This window comes from Protopterus annectens, chromosome 10.part0, assembly GCF_019279795.1.
Source record: "Protopterus annectens isolate FY-2018-M chromosome 10.part0, PAN1.0, whole genome shotgun sequence".
Lineage (NCBI taxonomy): Eukaryota > Metazoa > Chordata > Ceratodontiformes > Protopteridae > Protopterus > Protopterus annectens.
Genome location: NC_056744.1, coordinates 20,107,594 through 20,135,432, shown reverse-complemented (window position 1 = coordinate 20,135,432; position 27,839 = coordinate 20,107,594). Strand labels below are relative to the sequence as shown.

Here is a 27,839-nt window from a genome sequence, read left to right as displayed (position 1 = left end):
TCAGAAGGCAGCCCGCTGCAGAGCAACATTACTCCTTCCAGAAGACATCTGCATGGAAGGTGTATGCTAGCAAGTGAAACATTTTGCTAGTTGGGATAAATCTCAAGGTTTTGATATTTTCTCAACCCCTTTGGAGGTGGTTCTAGACTTTCTTGCACATTTGTTTAAATCTGGTTTCAATTATTCTATGATTAAAGTGCATTTGGCAGCCATTTCCTCCATCTTCCATATATTGGCAGTTATGTGCCTCTGGCTACTCTGAAGATTCTAGAAGCCTTCCTTAAGGTTACATTTCTGCTGTGACCTTTTCTTTGGGATCCTGGCCCACTGTTGGCTATGCCCTTCATGTTGCAGGACTTGCAGTCCATCCATTGGAGTCCTCTGCTGCCATTGATTTTGAAACTTTTGTTTTGAAATACGTTGCTTTTGGTGGCTGTCACCTCTGCCAGGCATGTGTCTTGAGTTGCAGACCCTCTCTTCAACCCCACTGCATTTGTTTTTTTCATAATGATATAGTAAAAGGTGTGGAAGTGTCATAAAAAAATTGTCCTCCTCCTAAGGTGGATTGTATGGGAGGTTCCTGGTAATCCACGGAGTATTTATGGTCTGTCAGATTACTGCTATGTTAGTGTAACTAAATGAAGACTATGTTAAATCATGAGAAAAATCGTGCTGATAAATTCTGCTCGTACTACTGCCTAGAGAACTACACTGGAGTGTTTGCTTATGTGGATGACTTTGTATGGGATGTCTTGCAAAGCTTTGCCACTTCATTTGTTCTCGGAGTGCTGTCTTTCAGGTTGGCCTTGATGAGCATGACAACTTAGGTGATGTGCGATTGAATTTGGCTACGATTGAATGAATGGTAATGGTACATAAAGAACTACATAAAAGTACCTAATTCTGTTGTCATGGAACCATCAAGCTCATCCCAGTTGAAATGGACTTGGTTATTTAAAAAAAAAACAATAGATTGTCTGTGGGGTGCAAAACTAAGTAGACTAGGTGGTTATAGCTGACATTTCCTGTTTAGCATCCAGCATAACTGTCACTGTATAGCCTGTTCATGAAGATAGACTGTTAGAAAATCCAGTATGCAAAAGTGCCTATGAAAGTTAAACCCTTGGAGGTCCAAATCCCTGAAAGTTGTCTGCATTGATAATTCACATAGAGTCTTGCCTGATGGACACGCTCAAGGGAGCATTTGATTTGTTGGGAGAGCAAGGAAAATCCACACTTTTTTGCCTGCAGTCAGAAAAAAATATATAAGGGGCTGGTGCACTTTATATCTCATAAGAGCAACTCTTAGCATATCAGATAACTTTGGTACTGCGTTTTTATTTGCTCTCTATTCTGAACTCTCATTTGTAGACTGAAGGTATGACTTCCTTTAGATAAATTGTAGTGAAGATAACTGTTCTGTAGATGAGGGAGTTAAAGCAATTAATTCTGTGAACCATGTTGCAGAAGTGGTTCCACAGGAAATCCATCTAATTACAGAACTAATTCAAACTAAGAGAACCCAGTGTCCTTTTTCAGCACCAAAAAAGGCTGCTATTAGACTGCCTACGAAAAGAGCTTCCACTATTGGACTTCTAAAGGTGCTTGAAGGAAATTGGTGTATTGATTACTGAATCTGTGCAGAAGGTTAATGTATTTCATTTTCATGGATTGTCTGCACTTCCTACTTTTGAGACTCACTGCAGTATTTGTTTTATGTAAGACTGTTATAGCAGCATCAACATTGCTAGTTTAATATCAGTGTCTGCTTTATGCTATTAACTGTTTTTTTTGGCAGTTAATAGACTGTAGACTGGGCGTGTATCTCCAGTGAGATGTCAGTGCAGCGTGAGTGTTAAAACAGATATAGTCCATGTGGTTGGAATTCCACTTTTGTTAAAGTCTTTTTATTTTGTCACAACAAGGAAAACAATTTTTCTTGTTTTATCTGCTTTTGGGTAACAAGAATATCTGTGCTTGGTTGCTTCAATCGGTTCATCTTTTCCAGCCATATTTGAGTATCTGTTTATGCCGATTTTTATTTATGTAGTAATTTTTTGTTTAAGTTTTCATTGTGCAACAAAAAAAACAAACTAAAAAGAAAAAAAGCACCTGGCTCACCAAATAGCAACTTACACCACTTAACTGAGAATTAAGAACACATTAGTTTGCAGAGTACTTAATTGTAATGGTCTCTTTCTTAAGATTCTCTCTTGTAACTGGAGTGAATGTTATGCAGTTCTGTTAAGCAGGTGAGTTGGCTAGATTTTTCTGTTTCAGTTGCCTTATGCACTCTTTCTTCACTCCAGTATTACCTAGGTACTTCTTTGATAAGCTGTGAACCCATTACCTGTGTACATGTTTTTTCCTTATTGCTTAGTCTGGTACACTCGATTTTCTGATATGTTTATAATGTCAGTGTGTTTATTTAACTTTTTACAGTATTTCTGTCCTGCCTCTGTGATTATACTCTGTCTACCATCTTAGATTTTTGATTACATGTGGGATCTTTCTAATATGTAAGGAGATGCTGCACAGATGATGATCTGTAAATATGTTTCCATAGTTAATCAAACACAGCTGTACATTTTTCACACTTCTGATCTGATAGTGCCATGTTGAGTAGTTCGGTACTTGCGTATTATCGCAGCTGGATTTTCACGGTTGCGATTTTCCCTTACTTCGGTAGAAACGGGGCCATGAAACACTGGAAGGTGGTATTCAGGCTCTGTATTGGTGGGGGATAACTTCGGATTACCTTCGGAAACAGAAACAGTGGAGAAAACCCTCTTCCTATTTTTTGCATGCGTGTTGCACGCTTGAAATGTCATGCCTGCTGTCGGTGTGATGAATGGATTGTACTCACTGTGCGGAAGGAATCCTTCAGAGAAGGCAAACACAGACACAGAAGTGATGGTTTTGGTGACCTTTATTTTTTTGACAATTTGCGAATACAACAATGGTTAGAAGTAAGCAAGTGTAGCTAAAACAATTGCTCAGTGCCTGTTTGATTTCTTTGAAGAATTCCTTCTACAAGTTCAAAAAAATACAAACGAGAGTATGATAGCAGCCATGAAAACTGTAGCGTGCGTGTGTAATGCAAAAAACAGGAAGAGGGTTTTCTCCACTGTTTCTGTTCCCGAAGGTAATCTGAAGACATGCAAAGTCTGATTACCACCTTACAGTAAATGTAAACGTTTTGGGCAGTACTACACATTTACAAAGACAGTCTCAATTGTTTCATGCACTCCTATCTGTGCTGGTATGCGCATTTCGCAACCGAGAAAATCTGGTTGCGATAATACGCAAGTACCTGGAGTTTTTAAGGATATGCTTCTATTATTGGAAGTGCATTTCAGGCAGTATGTTTTTGTGTACTTTAGAACTATTGATGTTAAGTTGTCTATCTCACCTTCGTTCTTGCTGTTTGGGTTCGGAGCCTATCCTCGGCTCTGATTTGGCCATCTACTATAGCTCGAGAGCGGTTTACTGGCTCGAGGCTACCCCTTATCCCAGAACGCCTAGTGTCAGCTACCCAGATCTCGTTTGCTGCTTCAGCTGCGAGGTTGCTTCCTTACTGGCTCAGGCTTAGTATAATCTTTTTGATGATATATATTTTTTCTTGAAAGTTTGTCAAGTAATTGTCTTTTTAGTATATAGATAATTTTCCTTTATCCCTTTTTCGCGTTCTTGTGTATTTTAGTTTTGTTGGCCATCGCTCCATAACTCTCGGGCCTTCTGTTCCATTGAACTCGTTTAAATTAGAGAGCGCCCCCCTCCCCCAGATAGCCGTTTAAATTAGAGGCTTTCCTTCTATTCTTTAACTGTATGAAAAAAAAAACTTTGTTCTTGTTTTTATAGTATAGTTTTTTCATTATTTGTTGTGTGGTTGTTGTTACTATAATGTCTAAAGATACTAAGGTATCTGGCTTCAAAAAATGTGACTCATGCGGTCAGAAAATGTCTGACAGATGGGCGCACACTAGTTGTGTTTATTGTTTGGGCGCTGTTCACCGGCAGGACTCCTGTTCTATATGTCATGCTTTTAGTCCAAGGGTCCTGTAGAAGCGCAAAAACAAATGAATCCTTCAGGGATTATTGAAGCCTTAGGATTCTCTGGCTAAAGGTACTCAGCCAGCGAAATCCCCCAAGTCTGTCAAGCCATCGGCTCCACCTTCGGAGCCGACTCCTTTACTTGACCAACCAAGTATGTCGGTACTGGCTGGCACCGACAAGACAACTCCTCCATCGGCTCCATCTGCTATTTCAGAGCCGTCTTGGAGCCATAAGAGACTGAGGTCTCCATCCTTGGAGTCCATCCACTCGGCACCACAGTCACCTTTATTACAGAGTGAACGTAGCCATCATTCTTCTCACTCCTCTCGATCCTCTAGATTATCGGATCATGATGTGGAGAGAGTAGGAAGTAGGTTGCTTAAGTCACAGGCACTGGCAAAAATTCTGTCCAAGCTCACCTCAACAGGTATCGGCTCCATCCACCTCTATTTCTATTCCTCCTCAGACTACTTTTAGCTTGGAGTTGGAGACCATGGATCCGCAGGCAGTAGAACCGTCTGCGCCGATCATCATTTCTCCTTTGGTTCCGACGTCTGCTCCGATTACCTCGATTGTACCTTCTGTCAAGGGATCTGGGCACCGAGGCTCTCTCGTCGGCTTCGAGGGAGGGGGGGGGAGTGGCATCGGACCCTTGTCCGACCCCGTTCTCCCCCTCGGAGCTTCGGCGCAGGTGAGCTCTGCTCCAACATCGGCCTCAGAGCCATCACCCTCGATGCAGAGAAAGACTCCTGTTTCTTTGGATCCGGAGCTTTCTCTGCCTAGAGGTCGGGACGCCTTCAAGGTCATGCGGAGTGTGCTGTCTCCCGAGACAGCTCTACTGCCAGCTCCATCGGCTCCTCCCCCCATGGTGTCTGTGCCAACCTCTACTCCTCCTCCAGACCCCAAGCGTATGGAAACTATGCCCCAGAACACCCCATTGGGTGATCCCTCTATTTCCGAAGCCTCCTCTGATCACTCGGAGGAGCTTCCCCTGAAGAAGTTCAAGAGGAAGCACATAGACTCCCCTGAGTCTGTCACTTAAGATACAGACATGGATGAATTGGAAGGGTCCCCAAGGTCTCCCTCTGAAGATGTTTCCTTTTCGGGCATCCTTGAAATGCTTAGGCAGAGGAGGGACTGGACTTCCCTAGCCCCTACCGAGGATGAGTCTGTATACCTGGACGCATTCGGTTCCCGACCTTCCACCTCCTGGGTATCTCCTCCTTTCGATCCACTCATGTCTGTAGTGGCTCGAATGGCTTGATCAGCTCCAGATTATGTGGAGCATACTCAGAGGAGACCAAGTAAATTCCTTACAACCCCCCAGGACAAGCAATTCCTCTCCAAAGGTGTGCCCGTTGATGCCATGGTGGTAGCAGCAGCCACCAAGAAAGAGTTAGCAGAGGCATCTTCTGTTCATCCTCCGAACAAAGAGTGTCGGACGATGGACAGATATTTAAAGCGAATGTTTGCTTCAGCGACCTTTTCAATGAGGTCCCTGAATTATCTATGCTATTTTACACGTCTTCAAAGGGATCTTCTGAAAGAGCTTGGAGATACCCTTCAAGATCCTACAGCTGAGGGAGCACCAGCCAAAGTAGCTTCTCAGCTTGTGAGACTTAATTTCATAGTTGACTCCTCCATAAGGCTGATTTCCTATGCAGCCGATGGAGCGAGCAGAGCCACAGGGACAGGTATGGCTCTCAGGAGACATGCTTGGATGCGGCTGTGTCAGTTTGCGGATCCCTTTCGAGCGTCCTTCACCAGTACTCCCTTTGATGGCTCTCTCCTCTTTAGGCCTCAGGTGAAAGACATGTTGACCAGGTTTGAACAGGAAGGCAAGACTCTCTCTGCCATGGGAGTCCATTTTTCCACTCCTTCCAGACCTTATCCCAAGGATCAGAATAGTGGAAAGATGTGGTTCCGAAAATCCCAGGGACCCTTGCCTGACACAAGTGGTGATTTTTCCCCCAGAGGCAGAGGGGGAAACAACAAAAATAGATGCCACCCTCGTGGCAGAGGGGGACCGCAAAACCAGGGTGGCAGAGAAACTTTCTCTGCCAAACCCTTCCAGCATCCCTGAAGGGTTGCCCGACTGCTCACCTCTGGAGGCAGTCAGGGTAAGACTTTCTGTACCCAAAAGCCTGGCAAAATATAACAAGAGACAGATGGGTACTATCCATCATATCTGGAGGTTACAAAATTCCCTTCCATCAATCCCCCATAGAATCAAAAAAGCCTATCCCAGATGTCCCACCCAATCTAAGAGATCAAGCAGTCACAGTAGTTTCAAGACTGCTAGAAAAAAGAGCCATTCAAGAAGTCCCCGCAGACCACCCTAGGATCCGGAACTTACTCAAGATTCTTTTTAGTACCAAAAAAGACAGGGGACTGGAGACCAATACTGGATCTCAGCAGATTGAACAAATCTGTACAAAAAGAAAAGTTCCGGATGGTGACACTGCAGTCCATTTTCCCTTTTCTGGGTCAGGACAATTGGATGTGCTCCATAGATCCTCAGGACGCGTACTACCATATCAAGATGGACAGATGCTCCAGGAGAATTCTTCGCTTCCGGGTAGGGCCAGTCATTACCAGTTCAGAGCTCTATCCTTTAGTCTCACTTCAGCCCTCAGGGTGTTCACCAAGTGTAAGGCAGTAGTCACAGCTCACCTGAGGCATCAAGGATTCCAGGTGTTTCCCCTATCTAGACGACTGGCTCCTGACTGCTTCCACCAGGCATAAACTCTTAGAGGCACGGGATTATACAATCACATCATGCACTCAACTAGGCATTACAGTAAACTTTGAAAATTCTGCCTTGTTGCCCTGTCAGTCTATTACATACATAGGAGCAGAATTAAACACAAAATAAATGTTTGCAAGATTACCACAGGAGAGAGTTTCCACTATTCTTCAACTAGTGTTAATTCTAATGCAGAGCATAAGGGTTCAAGTTAGACATGTCCTCCAAGCTCTAGGCTCCATGGCAGCTGCAGTTCTTCTTGTCCCATTACCGGGTTTCTACATGAGAATCCTTCAGTGGCTTCTTTTCACGCAGTGGTCTTTCCAGGAACTACCCATGTCTCACATGATCCTGATCACAGAAACATGCAAAAGGCACCTTTCTTGGTGGATGGTCTCCCCACTAGTAATTCAGGGCAGACTCTTCATACAACTCCCTCCGGTAGCCACAGTGAACACGGATGCCTCCCTGATGGGGTGGGGGGGGGGGCATTATCTAGGCAGGACAGTCCAAGGCACTTGGCAACCTCACGAGTATCATCTGCATATCTGTGTCCTAGAAATGAGAGCAGTTCTCCTAGCATTGCAAGCCCTTCAAGACTCTCTTCCTTCCGGGACCATTGCAAGCCAAATGGACAACATGTCAGTGGTGTGGTACATCAACAAACAGGGCGGGACCAGGTCTTGCCCCTTATGTCGAGAAGCACTCAGACTGTGGCAATGGGCGATTTCCTCCCAACATTTTCTGATAGCAACGCACATATCTGGGAAATCCAATGTTATAGCGGACAGGCTCAGCAGAGCTATCCTCATGCCTCACGAGTGGTCTCTGAATCAGGAAGTTGCAGATCTTATCTTCCGCAAATGGGGACAGCCTTACTGCGACCTATTTGCCACTCCTCTCAACAACAAATGCAGAAGCTACTTCTCCCTACTTTCTCTTCCAGGTCATATACCCAGAGATGCTCTAGTCCATGATTGGCCTCAGGGACTTCTTTACGCTTTTCCCCCTTTTCCCCTAATTCCAAGACTCATACAGAAAGCAAAATCGTTGGGTTGCAAAATGATCCTCATTGCCCCATATTTGCCTTGACAAATATGGTTCCTGTTCCTACACCTACACCTTCTGGATCATCCGTGGATTCTGGATCCGGTTCCAGATCTGCTGATTCACCAATCAGGCGGGTTGCACCAATCCCTTCAAACTCTCCAGCTCACAGCTTGGTTACTCCACTTCCAACCTTAGCTAGGCTTCCCAATATCTCCCCAGCAGTCCGTGATATTATTGTTTCCTCACATAAGTCTAGTAAATGGAAACGTTTTTCTTACTGGGCAGAATCAAGAAATTTGGATCTTTTTTCAGCCCCAATCCATAAAATTCTTGAATTTCTAACACAGCTTTTTCAGTCTGGTGCGGCTTCCGCTACCATTAGAGTACAACTAGCTGCCATTTCTAATTTTCATATTGGTATGTTTAATTCTAGCATAATGTCTCATAAGCTCTGCAAAGCCTTTATGAAAGGAACATCTCTTCTTAGACCCCCCAGTTAGAGATCCTCCCCCTCCTTGGGATCTCAATTTAGTTTTAGCCTCCTTAATTTTGCCTCCCTTTGAACCGGCAGCATCGTGCCCTTTAAAATTTCTTTCTTGGAAGACACTTTTTCTGGTTGCGATCACTTCAGCTGGACATGTCTCAGAACTTCAAGCACTGTGTGTTCATCCTACTTACCTGGTGTTTCACAAGGACAGAGTTTCTCTGAGGACCAATCCATCCTTCATTCCCAAAGTCTGCTCGGAGAACAATTTAAATCAATCCATAGATCTCCCAGTTTTCTTTCCTAATCACAGCAACAAGGCAGAATACAAGCTCCACCAATTCGATGTACATAGACAATTGCATTTTTACCTCCATAGAACTAAGGAACTAAGAAAGTCAGACCAGTTATTTCTTATGCTTTCAACAAACAAGGTCTTCCAGTTTCTAATTTGACCTTATCCAGATGGTTATCTGATACTATTGCCTTCATCAGTTACGAAATAAAGAGCTACCAGCTAAACCAAAAGGTCATTCCACTAGAGCATTAGCCACCTCTGTAGCGTTTCAGTCTAGGTTGCCCATAGACTCAATCTGTGCAGCTGCCACTTGGGCAAACCCCCACACTTTTTTCTCTCTCATTACAAGATAGATATGGTCTCCCAGAGCAGATCTTCCTTTGGTTCTACTCTTCTGAAGAGTTTGTTCCAATGAGCCACCTGGGATTTTAGGTGCTAGGGACGCTGTCCCAAACAGCAAGAACGAAGGCGAGATAGACAACTTAACATAAAGAAGTTATGTACCTACCATAACGTTCCATGTTAGTTGTCTTCATCTCGCCTTCCTTCTTGCGTCCCTCCCTCCTTCCCCCTTCCTAGAGGATTGCGAGGAGTTCCCTTTTGTTTTCACTGGCTGAGCATCTTTTATTACTTCACATGCCAGGTAAATCTATAACTCTTTCCTTGTTTAGGTGTATTGGACAACCAGTTTTAGTAACTGTTATTAATGTCTAGTGTGCGCTATCACAAACTAGATCTGGGTAGCTGATGCTGGGCATTCTGGGATAAGGGGTAGCCTCGAGCCAGTAAACAGCTCTCGAGCTATAGAAGATGGCCGAGTCGGAGCAGAGGATCAGCTCCGAACCCAAACAGCATGAAGGAAGGTGAGATGAAGACAACTAACATGGAGCGTTATGGTAGGTACATAACTTCTTTTTTTAACTGTTGAAGTTTTAAGGTGACAGCATAAGTATCTGGTAAGATGTATGTGGGTATCTGAGATATGTAGTGCAGCTTCTCTTCTGGCTCTTCATGATTTCCAGTATTAATTCATTATAGATTGTATATGCCCAAGCATTAGTTATCGATGCCATCTCTTGTTTGGCTTTGTTAGTTTTTGACTTGATTTTAAAAATGCCCATGTTAGAAAATATAGTAATGTTTCTTCAAAAGGGAAAACATGTAAATCAGCTGTAGTATTGATTTTATCAGTTGGTTCAGCAAACTTTCCTCAGCTAAGTTTCAGATATGGAACTCCGGGTGTAGAATTCATGGGACTGCATGAAGAAAACAATTCAGTCATACAGATCCACTTTCTACCTGAACAGGCAAGTACAGTCCTACAGCATTAGCTTCTTTGCATGATTTGCTGCTCAGTTGTTCCTTTTGTCCTTAGATGTTATAACTAAAATCAGTCTTTTCTTGAATTAGTCTTCATCATGTAGGCATGCATTCATATTCTGGAATTTGGGCTGTGGGGTTCTGTGCTTCCTCACCCTCAGTATCACTAAGAGCTGTAACTTTATTTAGGCAGTTTTCAGTAAATAATGCCACACTAAGAAAACAGCTCAAGAGTCGCAGCATTATTTACTTTTATCTTTCTGTATAGGGCTTTAACAGTTTCCCACCCCAACAACACAAAGTACTGTAATTTACTTTGTGGTATTTGTTAGTGCAAAACACTAGGTCTAATCCTAAGGTTACAGCACTGTTTCATTTTAGCTTTCTCTGCAGGGGATGTCTGTCCCTCACTCAAATAATTGCTTCTCATTAAGAGTCAAAACTACAACTGGAGATGAACCAGAAGATTGTGTAACCATCCTTGGGCCAAAGTTCAAAACCTCCACTGGTGAAAAGGCTTTGTGTAAGCCAGGTCCCACAGTTTGGAGTTACTTGTCAGCAAATATAAAAATTGGGACTTCATTATCAAATTAAAATCAAACTAAAACATCAACTCTTGAGAGAATCATCATGTCCTTGCTTTAAGAACACTGGGTAATGCAGAATACAAAACACTGTCCCAAATTCATAGTGCATTAATTCATACTGTTTGAAAACTGTACCAAATCTAAGCACACTGTAGCTATAAATAGTGTTGTTCACAAGGCTACACCTGTATACTATTTTTATCTTTTACTTGATACATTTATCTTTAGTGTTCAAGTTGTGGTGTAGTTCTCTCTTCTGATGTCCCTTGCACACTGTTAAAATACCTTGAGGTATATGCAAGTATCCATTATGGAATCTGAAGTATTTACCTTTTGATTAATGCCTTATTTAGTCTCTCAGCAGTCTTCGTTTAACTATTTTCCCAACTTTTAATTTGTTGGTGGTGGTCTTTTTTGGATTCTGAATAATAATACTTTACAGGTCAATGTTTGAAAGCAGCTGCTGTTGGTGCATTTGTAGAGGATTTCCGGGAGGATTTTTTTTTTTAAATGTGGATTTATTTTTTTTATTTATTTAGTTTGCTTACTGAGTTAGTACACTGATCACAACAAATCATTTGCAGGCACAATTTCGGTGAAAAACTTCATGGAAAAAAAAATTCACAAATGTGGAGTAATCACAGAAGGTGGCGAATCCCATAGATGATTGTAACAGTATGTAAATATTAACAGAGTAGAAAAACAAATCTGAATTAATTGTAATAGTAAATATGAGAGGGAGTGTTGAAGCATAAGTGATGCAGGTGAGGCAGTTAAGTAGTGTCTCCAGTGGAAAAGCACTTGTAGTTAGATTTTTGAAGGAGGTGCCTTCTGAGTTGAGCTCTGAAGTTGGGGAAGGTGGAGACTGTTTAGGTGAATAGGAAGAGATTACCAGAGTTTGGGTGCAAGGATGGAAAATAATCATTATGGTGCAGTTTGGTTTGGGATTTCTGGAGTGAGGACATTATTTGGGACAGGTTGCGTAGGCTGTAAGGGGTGGTTTGTATTGTGGAGCTTGGCTGCAAATGGAGGGAAGGCACTTGGTTGAAATAGTTTAAAAAGAAGAGACTCAAGCTGTTGCACAATTCTGTACAAGACAGGTAGTCATTTGGCTTTGGAGAGAGTGGTGCAGTGTTCCTGAGCGGGGAGATTGGAAATGAATCTGCTGATATTGTTTACAGTGGAATGTAGAGTGGATGAATTTATTTTTAGAAGCTGTGGCTATGATATGTTAAGTATCGGAAAACTTTTGTATGAATTCAGGTAGTATATAATAGGCAAGTAGGTAAAGGGATGCTCATTAATTTATTTAAGGTGAAGATTGTCCTGGTTTTGTTTTTTTTTTACTTATGGTGGGGATGGGTGGATAGGTCAGTCATGCTAATGGGGCAGTATAACATTCTTTAAGTGTTGTGAGAGTTTGTAACAGTGTCTGACTGTTTAACCTGATTTCTTAATGGGCCTTAACTTTCTGTGGCTCAGTTATCATTGATTTGAGGCTTAAATATCTGCAGTGTTTCCTTTCATCTTTCTGTGCAGTTGTGTTGCTATAAATGTGTCTTGCTGCAAACCGTAACTCGGGCATACTGACTTCTGCCATAAAGGCTGCATTCTCATTGTTTTTTGAGTAATGAAAACCCATTACATGGTCATAACTTACCTGAGTTGATGAGTTAGTTCTATTCTTTAAAGTAAGTTGTCTTACAGGTGGGCTGGAAAGAGTAGTTGTAGATTGACTGCAGATTGATCTTATATATGGCCGTCAGTTGAGGGTTTCATGTGAAATCCTGTCTGTTGAGCTGTTTCCTGTATGTCACGTAATGTGAGGCAACTAAGAACATCACCTTTTTTTAGACTGTGGGTACTACAATCCGTCACTGAACCTTAACATAGCACATGAACCATCTTAACACTACTCTGTTTGACCTGTGTTTGTTGTACAGCTCTAATTACGTAACAGAAAGGAATGTCTAAACAGTCAAGTACAGGATAATTTAGAGTATCTTTGATTATATGCCCACTGGAAGCTGCTCTTCAGAAAGATGCGTACTGTAACACTTGATCGCAGTAGGTAGTGTACATTATCAAAATACGTACTGATCATATGTCTGAGTTTAAATATGCTCACTTAAAGAAGCTAGCAGTGATTTTTTTTAACCAAGTATAATGTGTATATTTCATACCAGTCTGACTAAAGAGTAAAAATTCCATTATTACCTTGCAGTTCCAAATAAACAGTATTATACTTTAGTAGTTGCCTTTATTTCATCTGCATTTAATCTAATTAGCAAAGGTGTGTGTAGTTAAGGGATATTATTTTGTTCATGCAATTACTGAATGTCTGTTAAAAACATGTTTGTAATGTGTTAGAGGTTTTCTCCCCAGACCTCCACTGAAAAGGTGTCTTTGACTAAACTCAAATGGATAAACCCATTAAAAAAAGAAAAAACTTAAAAACTAGCTTAACTGTTCATCACCATATTTTTCTTCTTCCTCTATGCTCTCAGTTAATGACATTCAAGCTGTTCCACTTTTAGTATGCCAAGATTTACTGCAAAATTTTCAAATGGGTTATTTCTTGATCTCCCCATTTGTATGCTTTATAGAGAATTTCATAAAATATCCAGACTATTTCTCCATGTTTTTACTGGGCTTTTTCTCTCTCCAGATTTTACTTTTTCACCCTAAGTCTCCGAGTTAAAATTTTTTGTGCTCTAGTGTGGTCATAAAATAACTGCCACTTTGCTAAGCTCATAAATATTGTTCAAGTATTCTTTGATGCCCTCCATGGTACTTCAATTGCTCCTTTTTATCATTAGTAAGATTCTCTTTGTTAATTCTGCTGTGCTTTTAATCTTGCCAGCCCTTTGATATATTTTCTATCAACTTTTTCCTATATTTCTGTTTCCCCTTATGTCAACTACAGCTTTAAAACATCCTTTCTTGCTCCCCATGTGCCACCACTCTCTTCTGACAGTTTCTTTCCTACGACTTCTAGAATCTTATCTGCTAGCGATTCCTTTAGAACCTGTGTTCTAAGTAGTGAAGTACCAATCTGCATCTGTGATCAGCACCTGGAGGCTTTACCCTGACCTTTATAGGTACGTAGTAAAGTAGTGTAATGAGATGCATCTCAGTTTCCTATAAGTAGATGACCATGTTTTTGCATTATTTAGTATGTATAATATAGCTCAGTTCTAATGTGTGTGAGAATAATTAAAATCCATTTGAGCTCCTAAGGCTACTTCTGCATCCTCCATTCCAAATAACTTAATTTGCTTAAGAATCTACTTTCTCTGGCTTCCCTGTTTGTGCCGTCCAACACATCTTTGTTTACATATCATGATGTTCATCGTGTTTCACTGTTGCAGTCATTACACTTGGGTTATCCTGCTAGCAGGCTACCCGCAGTCGGTCCGAGTTCCAAAGTCTAGGTCCGGTGTCGGTTGCTGTCGCCTCTTCCCTGACGTCAGTGCGCCAGGGGTATAAAAGATGCAACCGACGCCATTTTCTTAAGTCTTTCTTGCCGCGCGGTGCCCGAAGCAAAAGCAGTTCGCAAGTGCCGGTCGGCCGACTCCTGAGATTTTCGAAATAGAGTTTCAGAACCAAAGTCTTCATTAAAGCTAAGTACCCTGTTGGGGAAACTTTTTCTTGCTCCAGACCAATGTCGGTAAAAGTTAACAATTGTATTTCTTGTGGGAAGCAAATACCTCATAAGGACTTTCAATCTTACTGTATTCCTTGCCTAGGCCCTGACCATGACGTTACTAGTTGTCGGTTTTGTGCTAGATTCAACAAACGCACTATTAAACGTCTGTTTGATTTTGCTTTACATTACTTTGGCCGAAGGTTTAACTATATAATGCCGTCGGAACAACCGACCGGAATTCATAAAAACGCAAAGACATGGAAAAGGACAGGCATCCGAGGTCCAAAACCGACGAAGCCTCTTCTAGGCCAGTCGCAAGTTCTCAGTGAGGCGCTTTCGCAGCCCCTGACACCCGCTACCTCAGAGCCACAGGCCGTATCCGACACCCACATGGAGACAACTAGGCCTCTGGATACTCAAGGTATTGGGCCTACGGAAACTATTTCCTCAGATGGGTCCGGAGCCACTGAGCAGGCATCGGCTTCTGAGGGTGTTTTCAGACCTTCACAGCTTACTATTAAGTCCTCTGCAGCAGCCAAGGTACAGTCAAAGACACCATTAAAGACAAACAAGTACAGCATTCTCATGGACAGTCATCCATGCCAAAGAAACAGATGCTTAAAATGGCCGAAGACTTAATTACTTTGATTAGGGGTTCCCATTCCCCTCCTGATAAAAGGCCTAGGCAAGACACTGACTATGATTCCTCTGACCAGGTTTCTGTATCCTCTGATTCCTCTTCAGATCAGGGCTATTCTCTTCCTCCCTGTGAGGACTCTGATGCTGAAGAATCTATACCTTCAGCCTCTCCACCTGAGGATTACTCTTTTGGGGAAACTCTGCACACCATGAGGGAGCATTTCCACTGGGAGAGCCAGGATTATTCAGAATCCAAGAAAAGGCTCAGAGACTTTCTTTTACTGCCTCAGCACAGGCCCCTGGCTAATCCCCCCTGTGCTTGATATTGTTGATGGTTTTCTCTGAATCCAGTCTGTCTCCTGATTCTTTACCTCCTGCACCAGTCAAGCCAGACAGGTATTACAGGGTCCCTGACTCTCATAAATTTCTTTATAAAAACCCTGCTGCTGACCCAGAAACAATTTCTGAGGGTCCCAAAGGGGTTAAGGCTTCCAAGGCAAAAAACCCTGTCCCCTCTGATAGGGATTCTAGAGCTCTGGATAGATGGGGGAAAAAAGTCTACACTTCTGCTACTTTAGCTGTAAGGGCTTTAAACTGCCAGTTTCACATGCTTAAATATCAACAGTACCTCATGTATTTGTTAAAACAGAAAATGCTTACAAATTCAGAAAGTCCTGACAAGGAAATGCAGGAATTATTGCATGCATCTGAACAAGTGGGAAAGCATACTCTGCAATGTGGTTTTGATTCATTAGAGGCTTCTTGCAGAGCCGCAGTTACAGGCTCTGTCATTTGAACGCATGCTTGGTTGAAAGAACAGTTTACCTGAACATGTTAAAGTAAAATTATTGGATGCTCCACTACAGCATGATACTTTCTTTGGTGTTAAGGCAAAAGAGGTGTTAAAGAAAATGGAGGATAAAGCAAAATCTATGCAGACAGTAAAGGATTTCTTACAGGTTCAACCACCTAGGTTTAGCAGAAACTGGCCTTCAAAGAATTGGTCCTTTCAGGTGTCAGACAAGCCACAAAGAGGCAGATACAGACTCCCAAGAGGCAGATCTTGGCCCCAAGGCTCCTACAGACCTAAACAATGGGTTGCTTCTGCCCCCAAAGGAGGAGAAGACAAATCATAACCTTATAGGAAACAGTCCCAATTACTTCCCTCTACAAAGGCCAAGCACTTAACTTTTGGCAGCACCCCTAGGGGGAAAGCTAGCACTTTTGCACAAAACTGGCACATAATCACCCAGGACAAATGGGTACTGAATATAGTTTCTCAGGGTTACAGGTTTCACTTTCAAACCCTTCCAAAATCAAAAGGTATGCCGGACCTGCCACAAAACCAACGGGCAGAGGCACAAAAGGAAATTGCTGCTCTCATGGACATGGGAGCTATTCAAAGAGTACCACAGCAAGAACAGGGACAAGGATTTTACTCAAGACTTTTCCTGGTACCCAGAAAGGACAAAGCCTGGAGACCAATACTGGACTTGTCAATCCTTAAATACCTTCCTGGATGTTCCAAAATTCAAAATGTTAACACTGCAGCAACTTCTACCCATGCTGGCCAAGAAGGCTTGGCTAGTTACTTTGGACCTCAAGGAGGCATACCTGCATGTCCCAATCAGACAATCTTGCAGAAGATACCTCAGATTCATAGCTGGCTCAATGCATTACCAATTCTCTGCACTGCCCTTTGGCTTATCTACTGCGCCCAGGGTCTTCACAAAATGCCTGGCACCAGTAATTGCATTTTGCAGGCAAAGAGGAATTCAAATATATCCCTACTTGGATGACTGCCTTATTCAAACAGAGAGCAAGAACATTCTACTAAAACATCTGGTGTTTGTAAAAAGATTATTAATTTACCTAGGGTACACAGTAAATGAAAAGAAATCAAAACTAGTGCCCTCTTGAAAGATAATATTCCTGGGTGCAAGCTTAAATACAATTGCCCAGATGGCTTATCTCACGCCAGACAAACAAAGGCAACTGACTCATTACTTTCAAATGATGGCAACAAAGACCCAGCTCCCTGCAAGAAAAATTCTGCAGGCCCTGGGCTTCATGGCATCCTGCATTCTACTAATTCCATATGCAAGACTGCATATGAGGAAACTACAATGGTATCTAAAAAGTGTTTGGACTCAACATTGCCACAGCCTGGAAACAATAGTAACTATAATTCCCTGTCTACAACAGGAGTTTCGATGGTGGTCCCGGGCCTGTCACCACAACAAGGGACAACCTTTCACCTTACCCACAGCCAGGCAGACAATAACAACGAATGCATCGGATTATGCCTGGGGGGGGCATACATGGCAGGAAAATGTATTCAGGGCACGTGGCCCAAGGAACAAATGCATCTTCACATCAATCAAAAAGCGATGCTAGCTGTACAGAATGCCCTGACAGCCTTCAAGGATCTACTACATCCAGGACAACTGTTACTAAAAACAAACAACACAGTTATGTGGTACATAAACAAGCAAGGGGGCACACATTCCTACCCCCTCTGCAGGCAAGCCATAACTTTGTGGAACACAGCACTGACTTATCAAGTACATCTGCAGGCACAATTCCTGCCAGGAAAGAAAAATGCACTGGCAGACGAACTAAGCAGAAATCTCATGGATCCGTATGAATGGAAACTAAATCCACAGGTCTTCAGCATGATAACAAGGAAATGGGGACGGCCAGACATAGATCTTTTTGCCTCCCCTAACAACTGCCAACTACAGAAATTCCGCACAAGGACTTATCACTTACAAGCATGGAAAGTGGGTGCTCTTTCATTCAGCTGGAAAACCCTGTCAGTTTATGCCTTCCCTCCTCTGCCTCTTCTTCCCAAGGTACTCCTAAAAGTCAGACAAGAGAAGCCAAAAATGATCCTGATTGCCCCAGACTGGCCACGCCAGCACTGGTACACAATCCTAAAGAGCTTGTCTCAAGGCCCAGACTGGCCTTTACCTCAAATTCCTCATCATCTGACTCAACAAAGCAATCAGATTCTGCACAGTCAACTCAGAACCTAAAATCTGGCTGCATGGCAGATAATATAGTCACTCAGACCACACCTCTCTCTAAAGCTGTTATGGATGTCATTTTAGAAGCCAGGTGGCCCAGCACTAGGAAATCTTATGCAGAAAAATGGAACAGATTCTGTGCTTGGAACCAGGCACAAGGACTCGAACCACTTGTTCCAAATAAACTTCAGATTTTACAATATCTAACTGAGATGCTCGACAAAGGCATATCCTTTTCATCTATTAAGATCCATGCCTCTGCCATTTCAGCTCATTACAATACGGAACCTCCTATTTTTTCACATCCACTGCTAAGGCAGTACCTCAGAGGGGCAAGAAACATAAGACCCCCCAAGGAGAGCACCAATACCTACTTGGGATCTCAATTTTGTTTTAGAAAAGCTCACACTGCCTTCTTTTGAGCCAGCCAACACAGCTGATATAAAATTCTTATCATGGAAAACTGCTCTGCTCCTAGTAATAACTTCAGCAAAAAGAGTCTCAGAGTTACAGGCATTAATGGCAGTGGAACCTTTCATCATTTTTCATCAGGACAGTGTCTCTCGAAGGACAAATCCAACATTTATGCCAAAGGTGGTTTCCAGTGTGGCTCTAAACCAAACCATTCATTTGCCAACTTTATATTCAAATCCTCAGAATAAAGGGGAGAGACTTCTGCACACTTTGGACATAGACAGCTACGATTCTACTTGGACAAAACAAAAGCTTTCAGAAAAACTGAGCAACTGTTTGTAGCTTATGCTGCAGGATCACAAGGAAAGCCTATCTCAAAGCAGACAGTTTCAAAACAGATAGGACATTGCATTCCCTTCTGCTATGCACAACATGGCAAATCAGTGTCTAAGGGCATTAGGCCACATTCTACCAGAGCAGCAGCCACTTCAGCAGCCTTTCTTAGAGGAGTACCAACCATAGACATTTTAGAAGCTGCAACCTGGAGTTCAGTGCACACTTTCACCAAGCACTACCACTTGCCTCTCTACTCTAAATCCAGAGCAGGCTTTGCCACTGCAGTTCTGCAGGGCCTGGTAGCCTCACCTAATCCTGTTTAGGCCCAGCCACCCAATCTCAGCTTTGGGATTCAACCCAAGTGTAATGACTGCAACAGTGAAACACGATGAACATAGTACAGTTGTGTACCTACCATAAATGTAGATGTTCAAGTGTATTCACTGTTGCAGTCCAGGTTACCCACCATCCCCCTTTTCATTGCTGCAACTTTTCTGCACTTCTCAACTCTATACAACCTATGTGGTGTATTTGCTTGTAGATGAAGGAAATGTTTATTTTAGTACATGCATGTTTTTTTTGGCATACTTTTTCCAGCCTTTCCAATTTGGGGGCGGCACCTGACATCTGGGGCAAGTAAAACTGAAGAAAATGGGGTCTTTTGCATCTTTTATACCCCTGGCGCACTGATGCCAGGGAAGAGGCGACAGCAACCGACGCCGGACCTAGACTTTGGAACTCGGGCCGACTGCGGGTAGCCTGCCAGCAGGATAACCCAAGTGTAATGACTGCAACAGTGAATACACTCGAACATCTACATTTATGGTAGGTACACAACTGTACTTTCTATTCCTCCCCTGCCCCAATGATTAGAATCCCTTGCAGGAAACTTGTTTCTCCTAGCAGTGTTCATTATTCCCACTGATATAGTAGCCTTTATGATGTACAGGTTGTTTCCTACTTAGGAAACAGCCAATGGCCAGCTTTAAAATTCTGTGGCTTGCCACCCCCCCAAACTCCTTCACTCTTGACTGCTTATTGGCTATTTGCAAAGAAGGAAATGACAGTCATAATGAAGTTTTCTTCAGTACTTTGCTGTGAAAAGAATGAACATCTCTGGCTTCACAGGAGCAGTTTCCCTTAAACCCAAAAATGTAAGACAGATGACCAACACTTGGCTATGCACCTGCTCTACTCCAGGCTAGTCTCACTTCTTTTTCATCTTCCCTACTCCCCCTTTTTTATGTTAAATGCATATATAAATATATGTGTCATCGCTCAAACATAAACAACACTGTTACACATACGACATCTTGGTTATTACATATATTTTATACTTATTAATTTATGTTGAAACTTTTCAGATGTTATAGTTAAAAATGAAAGCTGTTATTGTAAAATTTTGAAAGCTGTGTTTGAATTGCAACTTATGTCTGTACTTGGAGATTTTCTTCCTAGGCCTCCACTGAAAATGGGTTCTGCTAACCCAGTCAGACTATAAATAATAATAAACAAATGTCAAATTAAACAAAGCAGTCTTTTTCTGGCAAACCAAGTGCAGAAAAGTGAATGAAAAACAAGGGAATGTTTTTAAGAAAAAGGGGAAAACAGTACAGAATGACTATGGCAGCACTCTTTACCCTCTACTCTGCTAGTATCTCTACAAAGCTGTCCTTCATACTGGCCCTCAACATTCCACTGTGGCAAAAGATTTTCATATTTTATTATAGGATATAAAAGTGGTAGAGGAGCTTTACAGATTGAACTTGATACAAAAGCCTCCTTTCATAGGAATCACCTCCTGTCCTATGAAACAGAATATTTTCCTCTGGATGTTCTTCATGTTTCACTGTTGCAGTCATTACATTTGGGTAATCTGCTGGCAGGTTGCCCTCAGTTGGCCTGAATTCCAAAGTCTTGGGTCCTGCGTCGGTTGCTGTCTCCTCTTCCATGATGTCAGGTCGTCAGGGGTATAAAACATTCATCAGACACCATTTTCTTTATCTTTCTTGCCGCACAGTGCCCGAAGCAGAAGCATTTCGCAAGTGCAGGTTGGCCGACTACTGAAATATTCACGTTAGAGTTTCAGAACCGAAGTCTTCAATAAAGCTAAGTACCCCGTTGGGGAAACTTTTTCTTGCTTTTTACTGATGTCAGAAAAAGTTAATAATTTTATTACTTGTGGGAAGCAAATACCTCATAAGGATTTCTATTTATACTGTATTCCTTGCCTAGGCCCTGATCACAACGTGCCTGGCTGTCGGTTTTGTGCTAGTTTTAACCAACACACTATTAAGCGTCAGTATATTTTTGCATCGAAGTATTTTGGAAACAGATTTAACTACCCAGAAATGTCATCGGATAGCAATCCAACTACCGGAGTACATAAAAAACGCAAAGAAAAGGACAGAGAAAGGCAGTCGAGATCCAAAACCGACGACTAAACTTCTAAGCCAGTCGCTGGTTCGCCGGTACTCAGGTGCTTTCGCAGCCCCAGATACCCGCTACCTTCGAGTCGCAGGCCTCTACCGATACCCATGTGGAGTCCGGCATGCCGCAAGATACTCAAGGTATTGGACCGACGGATGTATCTCCCTCGGATGGGTCCGGAACCGCTGAGCAGGCACCAGCTTCTGAGGGTGTATTCAGACCTCAACATTTTTATATCAAATCGACGAAAGCTGCAAAACCAAAGGCAAAGACACCTTCTAAAACTAAAAAAACGACGCCTGAGCCACGTGCACAGGCCTCTATGCCTAAAAAACAGATGAACAAAATGGCTGAAGACGTTTTTACCTTAATCAGGGTACCCCTCCCCCTCCAGATAAGAGGCCTAGGCAAGACACTGACTGAATCTTCAGATCAGGTTTGTGTTTCTTCTGATTCCTCTTCTGATAAGGAATTATCTTTACCTCCTTATGAGGATTCTGATGCTGAGGAGTGTATTCCATCTGCATCTTTTCCTGAAGATTATTCATTTGGAGAAACCTTGCATACTTTGAGGGAGCATTTTCACTGGGAGAATCAAGACTTCTCAGAATAAAAAAAGAGGCTCAGGGATTTCCTCCTTCTCCCTCAGCACAAGCCTTTAGCCATTGCTCCTGTGTTAGACATTGTGGATGATGTTTTTTCGAAGTCAAGCCTGACCCCTGACTCCCTACCTCCGGCTCCCAGTAAGCCTTACAGGTATTACAGGGTTCCTGACTCAAATTAATATTTAGAAACCCTGCTGCTGATCCTGAAACTGTCACAGGGTTCAAAGGGAGTTAAGGCCTCAACAGCAAAAAAACCTACCCCCTCTGACAGAGATTCAAGGGCGCTGGACAGATGGGGAAAAAAGGTTTATACATCTGCAACCTCGGCAATCAGGGCCTTAAACTGTCAATTTAATATGCTTAAGTACCAACAACATGTTATGGGATTGCCGAACAGAAAATGATGTTGATTTCAGAATGTGCAGAAAATAAGGAATTGCAGGAATTATTGCATGCAGCTGAACAAGTTGGAAAGCATACTTTGCAATGTGGTTTTGATTCTTTAGAGGGCGCTCCTGCAGGGCCGCAGTTACTGGATCTGTGATTAGGAGGCATGCCTGGTTAAAGGGACAAAATTTGCCTGATCATGTTAAAGCTAAATTGCTAGATGCACCTTTACAGCACTATTCTCTGTTTGGTATTAAGGCAGAAGAGGTTTTAAAGAAAATGGAAGACAAAGCTAAGTCTATGCAAACTGTTAAAGATTTCTTACAGGTGAAGCCACCTAGAGTCAGTAGAGACTGGCCTACAAAAAATTGGTCCTTTCCTGTGTCAGACAGAGCTCAAAGGGGCAAATCCAGATGCCCAAAGGGTTCCGGGTACCAGGTTCAAGACCTCATATAGGTCAAAGCAATGGGGGCGCATCCACCTCCAAATCTGGAGAAGATAAAGCGCAAACCTACAGAAAGCAATCCCAATGACTTCCCTCTGCCTACACCAAGCACTTAATCTATTGGCAGCACCATAGGGGGAAAATTAGCACTTTTTGCTCAAAATTGGCAGTTAATAACCCAGGACAAGTGGGTACTGAACATCGTATCACAGGGATACAGATTCCATTTCCACACTCTGCCAATGACAAATGGTTGGCCAGACCTGCCAAAAAAACAATGGGCAGAGGCACAGAAACAGGTTACGTCCCTCATGGATATGGGGGCCATTCAGACAGTACCAGAACACGAAAAAGGACAAGGTTTTTACTCGAGACTGTTCTTGGTACCCAGAAAGGACAAGGCCTGGCAGCCAATACTGGATTTATCGATTCTGAACACATACCTGGATATTGCAAATTTCAAAATGCTCACTTTGCAACAACTTCTGCCCATCCTGGGCAAGAATGTTTGGCTGGTGACTTTAGACTTAAGAGGCATACCTGCATGTCCCAGTAAGACAGTCGTGCAGAAGATACCTCAGATTCAAGACTGGCTTAATGCATTACCAATTTTCTGCACTGCCCTTTGGCTTATCTACTGCGCCCAGGGTCTTTACAAAGTGCCTGGCACCAGTAATTGCATTTTGCAGACAAAGAAGTATTCAAATATATCCTTACTTGGACGACTGTCTCATTCAAGCAGAGAACAAGGACACTCTTCTACGACACATGGCGTTTGTGAAAAGGCTTCTAGCATGTCTAGGGTACACAGTAAACGAAAATAAATCACAACTGGTACCCTCTCAAAAGTTAACATTCCTGGGTGCAAGCTTGCATACAACTGCCCAGATGGCTTACCTCACGTCAGACAAACAAAGGCAACTAAATACTTACTTCAAACTGATGGCAACAAAAACCCAGTCTTCTGCAAGACAAATTCTGCAGGCTCTGGGCTTCATGGCATCCAGCATCCTACTAATTCCATATGCAGACTGCATATGAGGAAACTTCAGTGGTACATAAAAAGTTTATGAAGTCAACATTCACACAGTCTGGAAACGATGATTCCTCTCATCCCCTGCCTGCAACTGGAGTTTCTGTGGTGGGCAAAGGCCTGTCACCAAAACATGGGACGGCCTTTCACTCTACCCCCTGCCAGCCAAACCTTAACAACAGATGCATCAGATTATGCCTGGGGGGCCCACATGGTAGGAAGATGCATTCAGGACATATGGGCACCAAATCAAATGCATTTACATATCAACCAGAAAGAGATGCTAGCTGTTCAAAATGCCCTAACAGCCTTCAAGGACTTACTTCATCCAGGACAACTACTGATAAAGACTGACAACACCACAGTCATGTGGTATATAAACAAGCAATGGGGCACACACTCATACCCCCTTTGCAGGTTAACCATGGCACTATGGGACATAGCTTTGACCTACCAAATAAATCTTCAAGCTCAATTCCTGCCAGGAGAACAGAACTCTCTGGCAGACTATTTAATAAGAAACCTTATGGATCCTCACGAGTGGAAACTAAATCCACAAGTATTCAGCATGACAACAGAGAAATGGGGGAGCCCAGACATAGATCTATTTGCCTTTCCTCAAAATTATCAATTGAAAGGATTCTGCACAAGGACTTATCACAGACAGGCATGGTAAGTGGACGCCCTATCCTTCAGTTGGAAAAACCTGTCAGTTTACGCCTTCCCTCCTCTGCCTGTTCTACCCAAGGTCCTCCTAAAAGTCAGACAAGAGAAGCCAAAGATGATATTAATTGCCCTGGACTGGCCCCTCCAATACTGGTACCCAGTCTTAAGGAACTTGTCTCAATACCCAGCTTGGACCTTGCCTCAAAGACCACAACTACTGTCCCAGCAAAACAATCAGATCCTGCACAATCAACTACAGACTCTGAACCTGGCAGCATGGCTAATCATGTAATCATACGAACGACACCTCTCAGTAAAGCTGTGAATGGATGTCATTTTGGAAGCCAGAAGGCCTAGTACTAGAAAATCTTATCCTGACAAATGGAAGAGATTCTGTGCTTGGAATCAAGCGCAAGGATCTGATGCAGCGGAACCACATATTCCTCAGATATTACAATACTTAACTGAGATGCTTGACAAAGGCCTATCTTTCTCATCAATCAAAATCCATACCTCTGCCATTTCAGCTCATTACAATACAGAGCCACCAATCTTTTCTCATCCTTTACTAAAGCAGTATCTTAGAGGAGCCAAAAACCTAAGGCCTCCTAGAAGATCACCATTACCTGCATAGGACCTCAATTATGTGTTGGAAAAGCTCACCCTGCCTCCATTTGAACCAGCCGCTACCACTGATATAACTTCTTATCATGGAAGACAGCTCTGCTACTAGCAATTACTTCAACAAGAAGAGTTTCAGAGCTACAGGCCCTCATGGCTGTAGAGCCTTTTATCATATTTTACCCAGACAAGGTGTCTCTGAGGACCAACACTACTTTTATGCCTAAGGTGGTTTCCAGTGTGGCTCTTAACCAAACAATTCATCTGCCAACTTTTTATGCAAATCTGCAGAACAAAGGGGAGAGAATTCTGCATTCCTTGGACGTACACAGCTAAGATTCTACTTGAGCAGGACAGAAGCTCTAAGAAAAACTGAGCAATTACTAGTGTCATATGCTGCAGGATCAGAACGAAAGGCTATCTCAAAGCAGGCAATTTCAAAGTGGATAAGCCACTGCATCCGTTTCTGCTACTTACACCATGGTAAACCTGTGCCCGAGGGCATTAGGTCTCATTCCACCAGAGCTGCAGCTACTTCGGCAGCCTTTCTCAGATCAGTACCAACCAAAGACATTCTAGAGGCTGCTACTTGGAGTTCTCTTCACACCTTTACAAAGCATTACCATTTGCCTCTCTACTCTAAGTCCAGGGCAGGCTTTGCCACTGCAGTGCTGCAGGGCCTTATAGCCACACCTAACGCTGTTTAGCTCCAGCCTCCCAACCATAGCTTTGGGATTCTACCCAAATGTAATGACTGCAACAGTGAAACACGAAGAACATAATACAGTTGTGTACACTTACCATAAATGTAGATGTTAGTGTATTCACTGTTGCAGTCTAGGTAACCCTCCCGCCATCCCCCTGAGATTCTACAGTTTATTTTTCCTTCTCTGTCTTCTACAACGTATGTGGTGTATTTGCTTGTAGATGAAGGTAAAGTTTATATTGATGTGTGTGTATACTGATAGATATATATATATATATATATATATATATATATATATATATATATATATATATATATATAAAAGGTTCCAAGACACTGGAATTCAGGCCGACTGAGGGCAACCTGCCAGCAGATTACCCAGATGTAATGACTGCAACAGTGAAGACACTCGAACATCTACATTTATGGTAAGTGTACACAACTGTACTTTCTTCAGTCTTTACATAGCTACTGACCAATGTCTGTAAGTCAAAGTGGCAAAGGCTTCTACAGAATGTTTCTGGAATAAAGAAAGAGGCTTCTTGGAGATGACTGCTAGATTTTTAATTTCTAAATCTGTATGTGAAAATTTCAAAACTCAAAATGTTGACCTTATAGAACTTGTTCTCATAGGAGTTCCCTGGTAACTATATGTAAAAGATGTTTACTACCATATTCCCATAGCCGTAGGCTTCAAGAAATTTCCAAGGTTCTCTCTTTCCTAGGTCACATTATTAGTTCTCTGCATTACTTTTTGATTTATCTACAGCTCCAAGGATATTCACAAAAGTGTAGCCTCATTATTACAGACTGAATGTTATTCACATCTTTCTTTATTTAGGCAACTTGCTTATCTTCGCAGTCTTTATCCAGATGTCAAGAGTCACTAACTTAGCTTGTGCTTCTCCTGGCCAATTTTGGCTTCCAGATAAATACTGCAAAATTCCCCTTGACTCCATCTTGCAGGATTGTGTTTCTGGGTTGCTTTTGAGTCTTCTCCTCAAAAGGCATTTCTAACACAAGAAGGTAGATTTTCATCTGGAATTTTTCCTGAGGTAAAAGTGCAAGGCCCTTTAAGTCCTTCAGATAGACCAAAGTACATCAACTTGAAGGGGATGTTGGTTTTGATCCATGCCTTGGTCTCCTCATCAGCTATGGTCCTCAGGACCTCTTAAGTGATTGCAGACCATACCACAGTCGTGTAGTACAGAGGAAGGGAGGTGCAAGATTGTACCCCCTATGCAGAGTGGCAGTGTTGTCTTTTGGGAGTTAGCGCTTCAGCATTCTTTTGCCCTCAAAGCATCTTGATACAATCAGAGCTAAGCATAGACAGGCATTTTGAGCAGGACCAGGACAGACCCTCACAAATGGCAATTGAATGAGTGCATCTTCCAGGAACTGATCCCTTTGTGAGGAACACCTGAAATTAGATCAGTTTGCCTCATTTTAAAATAACTACTAAACATTTTATTCCAGTAGTCCTGCTCCTTGCAAGTAAGCCTAAAAAAGATAGCTGCATTTTCATTCCCTTCGAAGGGAGTGTTCCTTTGTGTTTCTACTTTTTCTGCTGATATCCAGGGTCATTTTGACGATTTAGAAGGATGCCCCAAAAGTCATTGTGGTAACCCCCATTTGCCCAGGCAGTGTTGGTTTTCCCTTCTTACAGCAGTTACCACAAACTTCCTCACATATTTAATCTACACGCATAAGACAACGGGAGTTGGATGCACTCCAGTATCGATCAACTTCAACTGAGTTGCCTGAAGGAATCAATTCTACTACCTTTTAAGCACTTATTTCATGAGATTGTGCAGCAGGTGTGCCTCCTGCTAGGAAATCCTAAGTTGGTAAGTGGAAGAAATTGTTTAGGTAGTGCCTAACCCGTATCGAGTAACCATTCAGGGATTTTGTACCACTGCTACTCAATTGTGTGTATTTTATTTATATTATTTTACTTTCTCCTGGCTGCTGTTATTCCTGTTATTGCATGGGTGCCTATGGATCTTACTGTTTATTGTGTACCCATTTCTGAAAAGTTGTACACCTGAGACATCCTCATAAACAGGTTGCTCCTCCTTGGAATCTCACCTTTGTGCTGGAGAAATTGACAATGTCATCTTTTCATCTTGCCTTTCAAGCTGTTTTAAAGTTCTTGATTCGGTACTCTTAACATCTACAAGAAGACTATTTGAATTGCAAACTGTCATGATGCGTAAGAAGCATCTGATTTTCCTCAAGGATAGTGTCCAAGAATAAACTCCTCATTCATGTCAGTGTTTCGCAGTTTACTTTGAATCCAGCCATCAATCTCCCAGTTTCTACCAAGAGCCTAAAACAG

General features: G+C 42.4%; 1 protein-coding gene across 7 annotated transcripts in view; it reads left to right on the top strand.

The window, feature by feature from the left end:
- Positions 1-27,839, top strand: part of LLGL2 (LLGL scribble cell polarity complex component 2) — a 2,451,001-nt gene that overhangs the window by 362,731 nt on the left and 2,060,431 nt on the right. For all 7 annotated transcript variants that reach the window (XM_044084955.1, XM_044084956.1, XM_044084957.1 and 4 more), the window contains exon 4: positions 9,860-9,941. In XM_044084955.1, coding sequence (XP_043940890.1) covers positions 9,860-9,941 — 82 coding nt within the window. The remainder of the gene's footprint in view (positions 1-9,859; positions 9,942-27,839) is intronic.